A 15731-nucleotide genomic window follows, 5' to 3' on the forward strand; every position below is an offset into this window, starting at 1 on the left:
GATCTAGAGTGAGCCCTATAATAAAAGGACAGAATAGGAGACAGAAATGGAAATAAACATATAGTAACTACTCCTGCCTTTAGCATCACTAGGGTTTTCCCTGCTCTTATCAACAACCTCAAGCCTAGGCCCTGCCCCTGGGTGTCCTCATCTAATTCCCCAGACTCGAGTGGAAAGGTTTACAGATTACAGTTTCCTCTGAAAAACAGATGAATCTGATATTAGTCCTATGATGAGAGTTGTGGTTTATGCCTGTTGTCCTGGTGTTGTAATTCATAGTAAATTACTCTTCAAATTGTTGTTGTTGTTGTTAGGTGACTTTGAGTCAGTTCCAACTTGTAGTGACCCTACACAGAACAAAACACTGCCTGGTCCTGCGCCATCCTCACAGTCATTGCTGTGCATGAGCCCACTGTTGCAGCCACTGTGTCAGTCCATCTCCTTGAAGATCTTCCTCTTTTTCAATGACCATCAACTTTACCAAGCCAGATGTCCTTCTCTAGGGGTTGGTCCCTCCTGATAACATGTCCAAAGTACATAAGACGAAGTCTTGCCATCCTTACTTCTGAGGAGCACTCTGGCTGTACTTCTTCCAAGACAGATTTGTTCATTCTTCTGGCAGTCCACGGTATGTTCAACAGTCTTCGCCAGCACCATAATTCAAAGCCATCAATTCTTCTTTGGTCTTCCTTATTCGTTGTCCAGCTTTCATGTACACATGAGGCAATTGAAAATACCATCACTTGGGTCAGGGACACCATAGTCCTCAAAGTGACATCTTTACTTTTGAACACTTTAAAGAGGTCTTTTGCAGCAGATTTGCCCAATGCAATATGTCATTTGATTTTGTGACTGCTACTTCCATGGGCATTGATCGTGGATCCAAGTAAAATGAAATCCTTGACGACTTCAATCTTTTCTCCGTTTATCATGATGTTGCTTATTGAACTAGTTGTGAGGATTTTTGTTTTCTTTATGTTGAGCTGTCATCCACACTAAAAGCTGTAGTCTTTGATCTTCATCGGTAAGTGCTTCAAATCCTCTTCACTTTCAGCAAGCAAGGTTGTATCATCTGCATATTGTAGGTTGTTAGTGAGTCTTCCTCCAATCCTGATGCCTGATGCCACATTCTTCATATAATCCATCTTCTCAGATTATTTGCTCAGCATACAGATAGAATAAGTATGGTGAAAGGATACAACTCTGATGCATATGTTTCCTGATTTCAAACCACGCAGTATCCACTTGTTCTGTTCGAATGACTGCCTCTTAGTTACTCACGGGCACAATTAAGTGTTCTGGAATTCCCATTCTTCGCAATATTATCCATAATATGTTGTGATCCACACAGTCGAATGCTTTTGCATAGTCAATAAAACACAGGTAAACATTTTTCTGGTATACTCTGCTTTCAGCCAAGATCCATCTGACATCAGCAATGAAATTCCTCATTTCACGTCCTCTTCTGAATCTGGCTTGAATTTCTGGCTGTTCCCTGTTGATGTACTGCTACAAACGTTTTTGAATTACCTTCAGGGAAATTTTACTTGTGTGTGGTATGAATAATGTTATTCGATAATTTTTGCATTCTGTTGGATCTCCTTTCTTTGGAACAGGCAGAAATATGGATTTCTTCCAGTCAGTTGACCAGGTAGCTGTCTTCCAAATTTCTTGGCTTAGGTGAGTGAGCACCTCCAGCACTTCATCAGTTTGTTGAAACATCTCAATTGATATTCCATCAATTCCTGAAGACTTGTTTTTTGTCAATGCCTTCAGTGCAGCCTGGACTTCTTTCAATACCATAGGTTCTTGATCATATGCTACCTCCTGAAATGATTGAACGTCAACCAATTATTTTTGCTATGTTGACTCTGTGTATTCCTTCCATATTCTTTTGATGCTTCCTGCATTGTTCAGTGTTTTGCCCAAAGAATCCTTCAGTTTTGCAATTTGGGGCTTGAATTTTTCTTCATTTCTTTCAGCTTAAGAAATGCCGAATGTGTTCTTCTCTTTCACTTTTCTAACTCCGGTCTTTACACATTTCATTGTAATACTTTACTTTGTCTTCTCGAGCCGCCCTTTGAAAACTTCTTTTAAGCTTTTTTACTTTATCGTTTTTTCCATTCATTTTAGCTGCTCTGTGTTCGAGAGCAAGTTTCACAGTGTCTTCTGACATCCATTCTAGTCTTTTCCTTCTTTCCTTTTAATGATTTTTTGCTTTCTTCATGTATGTTGTCCTTGATGTCATTCCACAACTTGTCTGGACTTCGGTCATTAGTGTTCAGTGTATCAAATCTATTCTTGAGATGGTCTCTAAATTCAGGTGGGTTATACTCAAGGTTGGACTTTGGCTATTCTGAATTTCTTTTAATGTTCTTCAGCTTCAGCTTGAACTTGCGTATGAGCAGTTGATGGTCTGTTCCACAGTTGGCCACTGACCTTGTTCTGACAGATGATACGGAGCTTCTCCATCATCTCTTTCCACAGATGTAGTCAGTTTGGTTCCTGTGTGTTCCATCTAGCAAGGTCCACATATATAGCCTCCATTTATGTTGTTGATAAAGGTATTTCCAATGAACAGGTCTTTGGTTTTGCAAAATTCTATCATGTGATCTCCAGTGTAGTTTCTATCACCAAAGCCATATTTTCCAACTACCAATCCTTCTTTGTTTCCAGCTTTTGCATTCCAATCACCAGTAATTACTCAGTGCATCTTGATAGCATGTTTGATCAATTTCAGACTGCAGAAGTTGGTAAAAATCTTGAATTTCCTCATCTATGGCATTAATGGTTGGTGTGTAAATTTGAAGAATAGTCTATTAACTGGTCTTGTTTGTAGGAGTATGGATAATATCTTATCACTGACAGCATTATACTTTAGGATAGATCTTGAAATGTTCTTTTTGGCAATAAATGAGAAACCGTTTGTCTTCAGTTTGTTACTCCTGGCATACTTGATCATGTGATTGTCCAATTCAGAATGACCAATACTAGTCCATTTCTGCTCACTAATACCTGGGATATCTATCTTCAAGCATTCCGTTTCATTTCGACAACTTCCAGTTTTCCTAGATTCATACTTTGTACATTCCACATTCCAATTGTTAATGGATCTTGCAGCTGTTTCTTCTCATTTTGAGTCGTGCCATGTTGGCAAATGAAAGTCCCAAAGCTTTACTCCATCCACATCATTAAGGTCAACTCTACTTCCAGGAGGCAGCACTTCCCCGGTTGTATTTTCAGTGCCTTCCAACCTGAGGGGCTCATCTTCCGGCACTATATCAGACAATGTTCTGCTGCTATTCATAAGGTTTTCACTGGCCAGTTTTTTCAGGAGTAGACCACCAAGTCCTTCTTCCTAGTCTGTCTTAGTCTGGAAGCTCCGCTGAAACCTGTCCACCAAGGGTGACCCTGCTGATATTCGAAATACCAGTGGCAAAGCTTCCAGCATCACAGCAACACGCAAGCCACCACAGTACAACAAACTGACAGACACGTGGTGGTCATCTTTTGTTTAGAGTAATTTTCAGAGAAAAAAGAGACTGTGAGGTTGTATTCAGTGCAGCTGGGGACCTTGAAGGTGTGAAGAACTGGTCAGAAGCTGCAGATGGGAAGAGTGGAAGGATGACAAGGGAGTTAATACCTGGGGCTCCCCAAAAGGAAGAAAGATAATGTCTGGGACTGGCTTTGGGCTGTTATATTGATAGAAATTGAGGCCTCTTCAATAGCTCCCTAGTACCCTGGAGCTTCTACCCCTATTTCTCATCCATCCACCCTTGGGCTCTGTCCTATTGGAGACCCTACCACAGGTCACTGAGACTTAGGACTTAAGGTTAACCCTGTTCCTAGTATATATTTGGTAGTGGTGCTAAGAAAAAGGTGACTGAGTTTCTTTGTAAAGCACACCTTGAAAAATTGTTCAAATCTGCTTTAGAGCATTAACTAGAAACTCAAGCCCAGATACCACACTTATACTGAAAATATGTGCCGACTGAAGTTCTCTGCCCACAATATGTTCCAATAATTTAACAATCCTCAGAAATATTTTACCTTCATGTCCACTCTTAGCAAGGCTGCATAAACAAAATCAGCATTCTCTCTGCACGCTTCCATCCTGCACATCAGTACACTCTGACAATTGCAAGGCTGACTTAAATAAAGGTGTAAATCAGCAGTGATATGCAAGAATTTGGATGTTTGCCCATTCCAGAATTGTGAATGCTTTTTCCTCCACGTCTTAAGACATGCCAATGTTACGTTACAATATCTGACACTTGATTTGTTTTAAACATTAACTGTGTGATAGAAGTTGATCAATGGTCAGCCTCATTTTCCCTACTTCCTGGCCAAATCAATATACATATCTCCTTTAAAGAAAGGGGAATGCAAACAAAAGTTGATCCTAGTTTGTAACGTACCTCAAACTAATGCATGCTTAAAGAGCCAGTCATCTACTTAGATGTCATCGATTTAGTTTCTTTGTGTTCTTGTGAATTAATAAATTACAGTGCTTTCGCTTTCTAAGTAAACTTTTTATCATTGATTAGTCCCCAGTGGTTAATTACCTTAATTTACTAAAAGACCCAATATATTGATTTTCAGAAAATGTACAGTGCAAGAGAAGAAAATAATGTACACGTGTATAACTTGTATTCAGTATACAGAATATTAAAATGTATATTCCTCCCCATCTTCTAATCCCCTGAAATAACTCCAAGGTTTAGATCTCTAAAACAAAAGGTACATGCAAACACCACTAATTAAATTTCTTTTAATAAAATTTTTTATTTTATTAAAATTATTTCTGTAGGTATTAGCTAGAGTTATTTATTTAAAAGGCAGCTGTTTTTATACAAAGTCCTTGATCATATGCCCTTAACTTGTCTGCAGCACCAATAGCAGCATTTCCCACCCAACGACAGCATAGTATTTGCTTGCTTCCCTCCCAAAGCTCACTCTGCTGGTTTCACTAGCATTTGGATATCCCACCTCTACTATAAGCCTAGATGAAAACCAGAAAGATCAAGCATGTTTTCCTAACATTTTCAGAGCAAAAAATTTAGTGAACGAAATGGGCCTCCGTCTTGAGTTTATGCATACTATTCTTGCCAAAAAAATCACTGAGAAGATCAACTCAATACCTTCACTTTTTAAGTAGCAGTCAGCCTTAATACATGTTACTATACTATCAACATGATAATCAAATAAAAATTTTAATAATAATGAAATAGTGACCATATTTAGAAAATATATACTCAGAAATGCTTATCATTCAAAATTTGTGTTTTCAATAAGTAAACTCACTTCCTTCTGTTATAAAAAAAAAGTTTAAGAAAATAATTTTATAATAAAAAATAAATACTCTGAATGATATTAGATACACATAACTGTGTATATAGAGATATATTACAATCTTATTTTTCAATCTTATTTTCAGTCTTGCAGTTGAAACTTAGCTGGTTGTGAACTTGGAAGAGATAACAGTTGGTTACAATAACTTGGATTAATAAGCAAGGAATATATATTTTAGTGCACTTATAAAACAGCTTAACCATCCAAAAAAAAGAAAAGAGCTAGTTAATGGACTTTATGTAACATATATAATTATGATATGCCTTAGGGCAATGGTTTTCAAACTCTAATAAGCATAAGAAATACCTGAAGTGGTTTTAAATATGTAGATTCTTGGCTTCCATTTCCAGAGATTCTAAACCATTGAGTCTGGAATGGAGCCCAGGAATATGCATTTTTAACACACATTCTCACCGTCAATAACTCTTATAAAATTAGAATTCAGACCCCTCTTTGAAAAACACGAACTTAAATGACAAATGCATTTATTTTTGTATCCAAAACCACAGAATCCTCAGATAAAATGTCAATTTTAGACCATCTTTCAGATAATTTATATGGCTTTACTAGAGTGTCAAGGTTGTTAATATAGATAGTGTTTAAAGGGCTGCTTAATAATAGTTAAGATTTATTCATTTCAGGCACTGTATTTCTCATTTTGGTTGTTAACAATTGGCCCATACCTTTTAGAATTAATTGATATTAAAAAGTCATGTGGATTTGGGATCGTTTTTTCAACTTTTTGTTAATTTATACTCTTCAATATTGCTGTTAAATATTATCATAAAATAAAATAAAATCAGAGTATTTATTATCTGTTTTTCTTTGGTTTCAAGGGAAGGCGAGGAAAACCAGGACCCCCAGGAAAACCAGGACCCCCAGGACCGCCTGTGAGTAAACAATAGGATGACTACCCCTTTCCCTCTGGTTTCTGTGTGTTTATCTCAGGGTTACTTTACTCCCTTGTAAATAATAATTTCCTTCATTCTACTGCTTGAGAATTACTTGTTTCCGCACTTTGATGAGTGATCTGTGCTCCCAGTTCTATTCTATACCACCTTCCTCCACCACCACCACCAACCGAGAGATAAGAGGCTGATAGCTATCTGCACACACTTTACCCACTTTATTACATGGACAAGATCAAAAGTGAACAGCTTAATAGGTAAAGAATATCCACCTTGAGTACTGTGCTCCTTTAAGAACTATCTATATGGGATCAAATTGACCACAGCAACTCAAAAGGTTAGATAGGAACCTTAGGAGGCAGTGAGTTTATGTTAATGTGGGAAGAACAACACAGCAAATGGGGGTGAGAATGGTTGCACAACTTGAAGACTGTAATCAATATCACTGAATTGTACATGTAGGAATTGTTGAGTTGGTGTATGTTCTACTGTGTATATTCTCAACAACTAAAAAAAGTAATAAATGATTTAAAAAAAAAAAAAAGTGAACTGCCTGCCTGAGCAGCCTCAAGCCAAGTATCCAAATAGATGAATCCTGTTATGAACCTACCTGAGCTCTGTCTCCTCAGTTTCTCAGCATCCAGGCTGGTAGTAACTTAGATATCTTGGGAAGCATATTAACGTATCTTAATACAGAACTGTTCTGCTATAGAGTTTCATAGAATGTTGTTGCTACAAAGAGCTATGAAGAACTTATAGTCAGTTAGCTTACTTATCTCTTTCTTTTGCCCCAAGTTTCTGGAAAAAGTATTCCATTTCTTACGGTCCCGTTAACTCTTACTATTACATCCAAAACAACAGAATCATCAGATTAAATGCCAATCTTAGACCAACTTTCAGATAATTTACATTGCTTTACTAGAGTATCAAGGCTAAGCTACTCCACTAACATTGCACTCTCTACCAACACCAGAAATCTCTAAACACCAGGTGCCTTTCACTTCATCTTACCTCACTGTTACACAGGATTCTACACTATTGCTTGCTCTGTTCTCCTTGAAATTCTTTATTGTCTTGGTTCAGTAACATCGATTTCTTTCTCTGCCCTGTGGGGCCATCCTTTTTGTTGCCTTCATCAACAGCTTTCCCTCTGCCTCCATCTATATGTTGGGTGGATTAATAACTCCCAGTCTTTTATATCAATGAAAGATTCCTACTAAATTCCAGACTTATACATCCCACTACCTGTTCAGTATTTCCACTTGGAGATCTCCTAGGTACAACAAAAGTAACATGTCCAAAACTAAACTCTAAAAATAATCCTAGATTTTTTTTTCCTCCCCTTCATCTTCCGCATCCAAACAGTCCCTAAGTCACGTCAGTTCTATATCGCAATAGCTCATGAACCCATCTCCTCCTCTCCATCCCCATTGGCATTGCCTTGTCATTAACTACCTATTTTTGTGTTTCCATCTCAGAGCTGGCTTGTTGCACTGATCTTCTCCAAGTGGAGTAATATTTCTAAATCATAAACCTAACCATGAAACTCTTTGGCTTAAAATTCCTTAATAGCTTCCTTTTGCTTACAATGTGGATTCCAAATTTTTGATTTGCCCTATACCTGTCTTTGCCTAGCTTCTTCTATGCCTCTTCTTCTTTTGTAATCAGTAGTCTAATCTCCCTTACCACCTCAGAAGTGCCATGCTTTGTATATACTCTTCTATAGGTCTGGGTAATCTTTCCTTTATCTTTATGACTCAGCTCAGACCTCAGCTCTCCTACAAAAGCTTTGCTAGTTCTCTCAACATTTGAGGTATCATCCTCCCTGATTCTGTTACCTTACCTCCTGCAAAGACAGCACACTGCTTTATAACTGTTCTTTTCCTTATCTATCTGATCACTACACGGTGAATTATTTTTTGAACCTCTGCTTTATCGTCATTGACTAGGACAGGTTGTGGCCTTTAGGATTTGATTATAAATTATTTAATGACTAAATAAACAAATATATTTTGTAGGTGAGAAAATGAAGACCAGCTAATAAGTGACTTTTTAAAGACCAGAACCACCTTGCACCACCACTAGAGGGCTCCAGATCTAGCACCTTAGGACTGTTAGGATGTGATTCACACATGGAAAATGAATATGATTGCTCTCCTGTCCTATCAGTTAATTTCATTTCATCCATTTTAACCATTCAAGTGGATTGCCCTATTAGCAACTGATTCATATCCATCGATAATGATTATAAAAACAGCTGAGTGAAGGAGGGGCAGGAATTGTGTATCCTGGGGTACTGTCCTTAAAGGACTCAGCTTTGTTGATTTTTATTCCAAGTTTTTTGACAAAACAGAGAACATGTTGTAAGATTTTCAAGCATCGTCTTGTGCTTTAAAGAAGAAAAGCTAACAGGCAAGGTTAGACCTTCGTGTAGTTTTCTAAACGTACGATGCTGCACTTAAGGGAGGACAGTTGTCTCGGGGGAGGGATTTGAATGACGAAAGCCTTTATGGCAGGCTTGCCAAATGAGCAGGAGAGAAGAGGATTACTTCGAATTCTGAGACAAGTCCTCAACTGTAGATCAAATGAGTTTATTGAAGAATTTAGAAGATTAAGAAATATGTAACTATATGAAAGGATTTATAATATTCAGTTTCACAGGTTTTAGTTTATTGTCAGAGTGTTTTGGGGGAGAGAGGTGCTTATTTTATTTCAACTATTAGATTTAGAATTTAAAATCAGCCGTGGGTCTGATACACAATGTTCATTAAATCCCGAGTACACAGTGTTTAAAAGAAAAGTGGTTTATTATCTTCTTTAATATAGCAAAATACCCAATCTGCCAGACTACAGAAGACATGGAAAAAATCTATGCAGAAAAGAAAAAGTTTTAAGTCACAGGGCAACTTTTCTTAAAAAAAAAAAGTATTAGGCTAAACTATCAGTTAATTTTTTGTTTTAGAACAGTGGTTTATAGAAACTTTGTCTGATTCTGAGAAAACTCTAGCTGACTAAAATACCTTTTCTCTAATACAAGCCTTATCAAAACTTTTTAGATAAAGTTTTCATCAACTTTTGGATTTTTTTGAAGTTGTTCACATCATGGGTTGAACTGATGATGTGCATACTAGTATGCTGCAGAAAACCCTATGGAGCATCTACTCATAATTACAGAGCTCAGTGAAGGGCAGCATTGGAAAGGAGGGTAAAATAATTGGCTCCCCCCACTGCTCTGTGCCACCTTCACATTTAATTTTTCTAAACATAAAGTACTCTAAAAAGAGGATTGTTGTTTCCCAAGTGGTTAGAAATGAACAGTTTTTCAAAATCAGTTCTTTCAAGGTCATATTAATTAATATCTTAAGAAAATGAGCTCTTAAAAAAATCAAACTGCTCTTAATTCACATTACTCAAGAGTTTTACAAATATTTAAGGCCTATTATGTGTCTAATGAAGTCCCTGGATGTTGCAAATGGTTCATGCACTCAGCTGCCAGCTGAAAGGCTGGCGGTTTGAGTCCACCCAGAGGCACCTTGGAAGAAAGACCCAGTGATATGTTTCTGAAAAATCAGCCATTGAAAACCCTACGGAGCACAGTTCTACTCTGACACACGTGGGGTCACCATGAGTCAGAGTCAACTCGAAGGCAACTGGCAGCTGGTATGTGTCTAACACTCTATTAGGAGCTAGGGATGCAAAAATGAATAAGATCTTGTCCTTGCCCTTTAGGAAATGCAAGTTTAGTTCACAGAAATGTGCAGGGGGGAAGAGAATTTAGTAAAGATAATGGTCAAGGGTAGTTTTCTACAGGAGCTAAAAACCATAGCATAAAAATTGAGGAGAATTATACAGTAAAGCCCATAGAGAGGCAGGAGGAAGGAGCCCAGTACCTCTGGCAGAGGTACGGAAGTACTGAGTGCTGAACTTCTAGGGTGTGGGGATGGGAAGGGGAGCCACAGGCAGTTCGGAGACCCAAACCACAAGGCCAGCAGTGATGGAAGTCCAGCTGGGACCAGATCCTAGAGAACCTCGTAAAAAGCAGCACATGTCATGGGAAGTTAACAAAAACTTGTGAAAAGTTCTATGCTGGAGAATCCCATGGCCAGATTTCTTTGATAGATCACACTAGTGACACAATGGGATAGGAGTTTTTGAGAGAGTAAGCAAGATTCATTGCAGTTGTCATAGCAGAGAATTGTTTCTATCTGTTAGGATTTCCTATGGAGCTATTTTTATTTTAATATGATTTATATATATCTTAAGAGATGTCACCCTTTATTTGTGAGCGCTTTTATATCAAAATGTTTTTTTAAAATTTAGTTGTCTTTTCTGATTGTGCAGCCCTGGTGGTGCAGTGGTTAAAACCAACAGCTTCTAACCAAACGGTCAGCAGTTCAAATCCACCAGCCACTCCTTGGAAACCCCATGGGGCATTTTTACTCTGTCCTATAGGGTCACTATGAGTCAGGATCGACTCGACAGCAACAAGTTTTTCTAAATTGTACTCTATTTGACATGAGCCCAACTTTACAGCAGGAAAGAAGGCAATAAGAGTAAAGAAAAATTTATAGGGGTTAAAATTCTTCTGATTGGGATTAGGAGATTGCCTGAGTTGCTAGCATGTGAAATTCCTAAAGCACATGTTAGAATTTCTTATGACAGTGTGAAAGATGATGTCCGAATTTTATCTCTCTTACCAAAGATTAATCAAATAAGATACAATATCCCTCAAATGAGTGAATATTTTATATAATTTTAACATGTGACTGAGAAATTAGTCTTTGGAGAAGTTGGGGGGGAAGGCTTTATTCTTGTCAATCTGATCCTTTGAAAAGAACCACAGAATAGGAGTTATCAGGAGGCATGAATCCGTTGATAACAGCATACTTTCCTCAAGAAAAATGTTCTTCCCTTTGGGGTTTAGAGATGTACTGTTGTTATTTAGGGGAGTTATTAAAATGCCTTTGTGAATCAATGTTTGATGAAAGTTATATATGTGTGTACATGTGTATATAAATACATACATATATATATATATATATATATACAGCTCCACTTTAGCTCCTCATATAAAATAGCAATTTTTATTTAGGGAAGACAGTTGAAATTTACATACTTATAAACTACATGTAGTAAGATCATTCTTAACCAGAGTATTTATAATTGAAGAACAGTTAAACTGGTTAGCAGAGCTAGCCACAAACTTCTGTTTTATCCCTTTGTGTTGAACATATTTTTTTTATAAAGTCTTGGTCCAATTTCCTGTTAACAAACCAAGCTGATTATACCTATATCCAAATTTCCCAAATAACTTCTTCCATTTTATCCTGAATGAATATTCTTTATTGGAGGGAAACCATTAAAACCTCGCGGCTGTCAAGTCGATTCTGACTCATAGCAACCCTATAAGACAAAGTAGAACGGCCACATAGAGTGTCCAAGGAGCAGCTGGTGGATTTGAACTACCAACGTTTTGGTTAGCAGCCAAACACTTAACACTGTACCAGAAGGGCTCTGGTGTCTTGGATTGAAAATACCTGCAAATACACTAAGGTTATGACTGAGAGCAGTTTTTTAGAGAGACAAAGTATGAGAAGACGTTTTCCTGGGGAGGGAAATATCACCAGCTCAGAAGAGACAGGGGTGGATAGGGAGAGTTTATTTCAACACTAGCTGTGCATTAGGTACTCTACTTGCAATGTCTTAATTAATCCTCACAACAATCCTGGAAGTGGAAATTATCCTCATTTTATAATCGGATAAATGATGCTCAGAAACATTAAGTAACTTGTCAAAGATCACACAAGTGGAGCCAGACTTGAAACCCAGGAATTGGGCCCTATGCCCACCTTCATTCTGCTAGACTACAGATAGAAAAGGCAAGCTTCTGGCTAACCACGTGGCTACAACTTGCCTTACTTAAACATCACATACAGAATATCGTTTGATTTTTCTGTGCTAATTGATGGCGTGGCAGTGCCTCAGGATAGTGGGGTAGAATAGGAGGACTGTGAGGAACCAATTTTTTCTCCTCACTAGTGTGTCTTTGAACACTCACTTGACATTTCAATTTCCTTCTCTGTAAATTTCAAGTGATAGTACCTGCCTCACCTACTTCCCACAGCTGCTGGGGTTAAATGTCATCTATATGAAAGAACCTTCTTCTAAATGTAAAGCTCCCTCTAAATGTAACTTGGATTCATTATTATTATTCTGAACATTCATTCACACATATGGTATTACAGATAGAAGAGATTGTCTTAAATCTGTAATTGAATAAACACTTTTTTTTCTCTTTACACTCTTCCTAAAATCCAGTTAACAAAAATTTGAATGTCTGTCAATAAATTGACAAAATGAAAGGTCACATGCTGTACATGTGGGATACTTATCCTAGATATGAAGATACACTCATGAAGAGATATAAAAATTACTCACAATTAATAACAAAAGCCAGGTCTAAGTATTCGATGATGTTTTTTCTCCTCTGATTTATAGCCTCTTCCTTGATTGTGGAGGTGGTTCATCTGTGATCAGAACTGTTACATTTTATTAGTTGTGATGGTCTTTAAGTCTCAACTACACTCACATGCTAATAAAAAGTCTCCTTTTCTTTAAAGCCTTGCAGTTATCTGAGTAACATAAGCAATGGAAAATAGTGGCCCTGTGTTATGATAATGAGACTTGGAAAATCTCAAGACTTGGAAAGCCTTAGTTTATTTCAAAGTATTCTAATTTTTAGTTTCTTTAGAAAAGAGGAAAGCAGCTGGAAATGAGGCAGAGCAAGAGGGAAGGAAGGAAAATTTAACTAACGAGCCATTAAAGGAAGTATGTATTAGCCCACCCATTTATTAACTTTACCTCTCATTCATCATCACTTGTAAAAAGCATTTATTAAAAACCACATTAATTTTAAAATGTGTTATTATTTCTTTCTGTTAGAGGCAAGGCCCTTGATTTTCTTTTATTTTTTCCTGGTATTGTTTTTGTGCATTATTTCATTATTGCAGTATGAGAATTGAGCAGTGGGCTCAAATGTGTGTCACATTTCAGTGCACAGCAATTTATGTTGAAAACAGGAAGGTAAGAAATTTGTAACGTGGGGCAGCAGCGCCCTCTACTGTTTCCATTGGGAAAGTTCTGGGCAAAGAAAAACACTTCACAGCCCTTTGGAGGATATTTCAAGTATAGAAGTTTTTCAGAGTTTGAGATTTAATTAGAAATCCACATGATTTTCAAAATTTATTTCCAGGATTTTGTTGCATTTTCTGCTTCTCCTATACTTTAAGAACAATTGCTGTTTTATCAGCAGTCATTTTTCATGTCAACTTGATGCTCTCTTGAAGTAAAAATCCTTAGTTCATGGATCTCTAAAATGCCCATCTGTTGTAAACACTGATAAAACCCTACAGTGTTAATTTTGTGGAAGCTAATGCCAATGGAGTTTATGCTTCTTCTGTAAAACAACAATCAGATTTAAAACGTGTACAATCATGTTATTCCTGTTTTACTTTTAACTTCAATGTATGAGAATTCCTTTTACCTTTAAGGTGTTGAGTCATCTTTGCACAGTCCTGAAAGTTATGGTTACACAAGCATCTACACAGTTAAAAGAGTAGTTTACAGTGTGAAATTGCATTCATTTGTTCAAAAATATTTATTGACTATCTACCATGTGTTAATCACTGTTATAAGCATTAAGAGTACAATGGTTAAAACGAAACAAAGCAAACTATAGATAAGGTCTCTACCTTCAGTAACTTACATTCTTTTCGGTGTGGGGACAGCAGTGGTTAATAAACAACTCAATAAATAGACAAAACAATTGCAATTTAGTGTGAGGTGATGTAAGAGGAATAAACTGGATTAGTGATTTTAAAGGAGGAGTTGTTACTCCAGCTAAGGGGGTCCAGGAAGGTGTCTCCTAGATGACATTGTCTCCTAGATGACATTACCTGAGGAGGAACTAGCCATATGAGGACCAACCCAAGAACTTTCTAAGTGGAGAATGGAGCATGCAAAAGGCCTGAGGCAGGAAAGATCTTGATTCATCCAGTAAACATAAAGCAGCTAGGAGATTAATGGTGCCAGAAGAGGACTGGGAGCTGAATAGTTCTATCACATAGGGCCTTTAGGAGTGGGAAAAAAAAACAAAACCAAACCCATTGCCGTCGAATCGATTCCGGGTTACAGCACCCCTATGAGTAGAACTGCCCCATCGGATTTCCAAGGAGCAGCTGGTGGATTCAAACTGCCGACCTTTTGGTTAGCCACCGAGCACTTTACGGTAGGAGGTATAAGTGGCAGGGTAAATAATCAACGGGCCACATATCCCTTTTGTAAGTCTTGGTGTGTATGTTTTTATCTGAGGTGGTTAATTTTTTTAATGTGATGAAATTACTATTAATATTGATTCAAATCAGTGATTCCAAAGGTAGTATTTTTAGCACATCATTTTTAGTCCCTGAATGTACACGGAATAGACTGTTTGCAAAGAGAAGAAAGAAAACCGACAAAGCTTTCATTGTAGCCCATTTAATTTCCATTTTGGCTGAATCCACTGGGTTCTATATTTTTCATTAAAGATGGAGAATTCTATTACGTATAAGTCAGTCTTTTCTTTTTCCCCACAGTTATAGCTAATGCTTCTTTTCTGATAGGCTACAGTTGGATCAGATGAATAGTATTCACATTGAAAATACATGCCCCCAAAACACCATCGAACTAATGCCCTTCTGCTCTTGTACTCCATTGTCCATCATTGCCCTCCAATTCTTATGACTTCCATCTCCAACTTTATTCATTATACACTGACAATTCAAAGTGCAAAGTCATTGTTTTCACCTTGTAGCAAAACCCATCTCTAAAACAAGTCCCCCAAAACAAATTTTGGACTGCTGAATAAAGTATACTACAGAAAATGTCTAATTAAAACATTTGATTTCTTGTTAAAATACCTTGTACATACTGTATGTATTTTGAGGCTTATCGTGTCCTAATGGAAATCCAACTTATTTTCTTATCCCTTCTAGAAGGGTTAAACCAGTCAAGAGCTTTGTCAAGTTCCCTGGCTTTCCTTTCAGCAAAAATCTGTGGTCTCCTTCGTCTATTAAATAACTAAAGGCCATGTACTGTAATAATATCTTCAGAGAAAATGAACCATGCCATTTGTTTGAGTCAATGTTGTTGCTGTTGTTGTTAGATGCCGTCAGATTGTTTCTGACTCATAGTGACCCTATGTACAACAGAACAAAACACTGCCCTGTCTTGCACCATCCTCACAGTCATTGCTATGCTTGAGCCTATCGTTGCAGACTCTGTGTCAATCCATCTCACTAAGGGTCTTCCTCTCTTTCCCTGACCCTCTTCTTTACCAAGCATGATGTCCCTCTCTAGGCACTGGTCCTTCCTGATAGTATGTCCACAGTGCATGAAATGAAGTCTCACCATCCTCGCTTCTTAGGAGCACTC

General features: G+C 37.5%; 1 protein-coding gene across 1 annotated transcript in view; it reads left to right on the forward strand.

Annotated features, from left to right (window-relative positions):
• The window catches only part of COL19A1 (collagen type XIX alpha 1 chain), a 369652-nt gene that overhangs the window by 244383 nt on the left and 109538 nt on the right, over window positions 1-15731 (forward strand). Inside the window, exon 15 of the mRNA XM_004381357.2 lies at window positions 6189-6242. Within this exon, the coding sequence (XP_004381414.1) occupies window positions 6189-6242 (54 nt within the window). The remainder of the gene's footprint in view (window positions 1-6188; window positions 6243-15731) is intronic.

This window comes from Trichechus manatus, unplaced genomic scaffold, assembly GCF_000243295.1.
Source record: "Trichechus manatus latirostris isolate Lorelei unplaced genomic scaffold, TriManLat1.0 scaffold00083, whole genome shotgun sequence".
In the NCBI taxonomy this organism is placed as follows: Eukaryota; Metazoa; Chordata; class Mammalia; order Sirenia; family Trichechidae; genus Trichechus; species Trichechus manatus.